We start from the raw sequence: 2,312 nt of genomic DNA on the forward strand, positions 1-2,312 counted from the left end.
ACATATGTCCAAAGACTCTTCTTTTCCCATCCCTATCGTTCCCTACTCATCTTCGGAAAACTCGGGTGCACCATTGCGGACTAATTCAACAGTCACAGCAGTGAGTCCATGATTCAATTCATTTTCAAAATTTGAATCAGTATCTCGAATCACATTTCTCTCTTCTTTGTCTGCCTTTTTAGAATACTTCAAAACTGCAGCTTTGCTAGCACGTCTATATAAGAAGAAAAGGGGAGCCATTTCCCTCAACTGTGTTTTAAAGGTTATAAGATTAGGTAGAAGTACAAAACCTCAATATATAATATGTCTAAGCAGAGGTGACAACTGTGTTTCCTTAAACTAATTCGTGGATTTGAGCTCATATTTCATGCATGCATGCTAGATTCTGGGGAACTTGGCGCGAACAAGTGGTAACCATGACATATGTGCAGGTTGGAAGGCAAGGTGGCCATCATCACTGGCGCGGCCAGTGGGATCGGCGAGGCCACCGCAAGGATCTTCACCACCCACGGCGCCCTCGTCGTCATCGCCGACATCCAGGACGAGCTGGGCGCCGGCGTCGTCGCCTCCATCGGCCCCGGCAAGTGCAAGTATAAGCGCTGCGACGTGCGCAACGAGAAGGAAGTAGAGGAGCTCGTGGACTTCACCATTAAGGCCTACGGCCGGCTCGACATCATGTTCAGCAACGCCGGCATCTCGGAGAAGCTAACCAGCACCATTCTGGATGTGGACTTCGCCGTGCTCGATAATGTCATCGCCGTGAACGTCCGCGGCGTAGCTGCGACGATCAAGCATGCAGCGAGGGCGATGGTGGCCAGCGGGACGCGAGGATCGATCATATGCACGGCGAGCATCGCGGTGACGAAGGGCGGATTCGGGCCGGCGGTGTACACAGCGTCGAAGCTTGCGGTGGTCGGGCTCGTGCGGTCGGCAGCAGCGGAGCTTGGAAGGCATGGAATACGGGCGAACTGTGTGTCGCCGGGCGGCGTGGTAACGCCGCTGGCTCTGAGTCTTTGTGGGTGGAGCCAGAGTCAGGTGGAGGAGTTTGCCGGGGCCATGATGGTGTTGAAGGGAGGAGGGCCGTTGAAGGCAAGTGATATTGGGGAGGCTGCACTCTTCCTGGCGTCCGACGAGTCCGCGTTTGTCACCGGACAAAACCTGATGGTTGATGGTGGCGTGACTGCTGTTGGTTCGAGGCCTGCATCCCGGGTGGAATGAGATGATGCACCTTGATCGCTCTTGGCAAAGTGTAATCAAGAAAAGGCATGCCTAGCTTTATATATTAAAATAATAAGAATAATAATAATAAGATAACAATGAAAGCATAGGCATGTGCTGCTTTGGATTATTAGGATAAAGTTTTTTTTTTTTGGATGTCTTGAGTTTGCTAGTTGCTTGTGTGGCCATGTGGCTCGTTGAAAATTGTAAACCCAATTAAATGCAAGTCTCGTTATTAGTAATATTTTTTTAATATCTTCATGAAATTCATTTAAAATTTTTTTATATATATAAAATCAAAATATCATATTAAATATGACTCTTAGTATTTTATGTAGAAGATAGTTGAAGAATTGCAAAATTCACTATATAAAGAGATGTACTTGAGCCATTTTGGATTAAGAGAGTTAAGAAATTTCATACAAAGTTAAAGTTTTCTTCTCTTATTAGGTTTGTACTCTTCGTATCTTGAGAAAAATATTACAAATTTTTTTCTCCTCCTATATCCACCTTAACAAAGTAGTATCAGAGTCCTTTTGAGGGAGATGGCAAGTAGGTTGCAACTTCAGGTACCTCACCTCATTAATGAGAACTATAAGAATTGGAGCCTCCAGATGAAAGTACTGTTCAGCTTCCATGATATTTGGGAAGTAGTGGAGAGACGCTCTGAGGAGCCTAAAGATGAAACAAATCCCACGACTAACCAAACTTTCAAAGAATCGAGGAGGAAAGATAAAAAGGCGCTCTTCTTCATCTATCAAGCTTTAGATGAAGCAAATTTCGAGATGGTTGTAGGCGCCACTACCTCCAAACAAGCCTGGGAGATCCTTGAGAATGCCTATAAAGGTATAAAAAAGATGAAGAAGGTTCGGCTCCAAACACTTCAAGCCGAATTTGAAGCATTGTAGATGTTAGAGTCTGAAACCATTGTAGAATATTTCACTTAAGTTCTTTCCGTGGTAAACCAACTAAGAAGGAATGGTGAGAAATTGGAAGATATTCATGTATTTGAAAAAATTCTATGCTCGATGAATGACAAGTTCGAGCATTTTGTTGTGGCCATCAAAGAATCAAAAAATCTAGAGTCTACGTCT

The 2,312-nt window shown here is 44.7% G+C and overlaps 1 protein-coding gene across 1 annotated transcript; it reads left to right on the forward strand.

The window, feature by feature from the left end:
• Positions 1 to 257: 257 nt before the first annotated feature.
• LOC105037673 (short-chain dehydrogenase reductase 3a-like) lies at positions 258 to 1,460 on the forward strand. The gene is made up of 2 exons (XM_010913315.3): positions 258 to 317; positions 432 to 1,460. The coding sequence occupies exons 1-2, from the start codon at positions 304 to 306 to the stop codon at positions 1,216 to 1,218; spliced, it is 801 nt and encodes a 266-aa protein (XP_010911617.1). The 5' UTR covers positions 258 to 303; the 3' UTR covers positions 1,219 to 1,460.
• Positions 1,461 to 2,312: the final 852 nt, after the last annotated feature.

Source organism: Elaeis guineensis, chromosome 1 (assembly GCF_000442705.2).
Source record: "Elaeis guineensis isolate ETL-2024a chromosome 1, EG11, whole genome shotgun sequence".
Lineage (NCBI taxonomy): Eukaryota > Viridiplantae > Streptophyta > Magnoliopsida > Arecales > Arecaceae > Elaeis > Elaeis guineensis.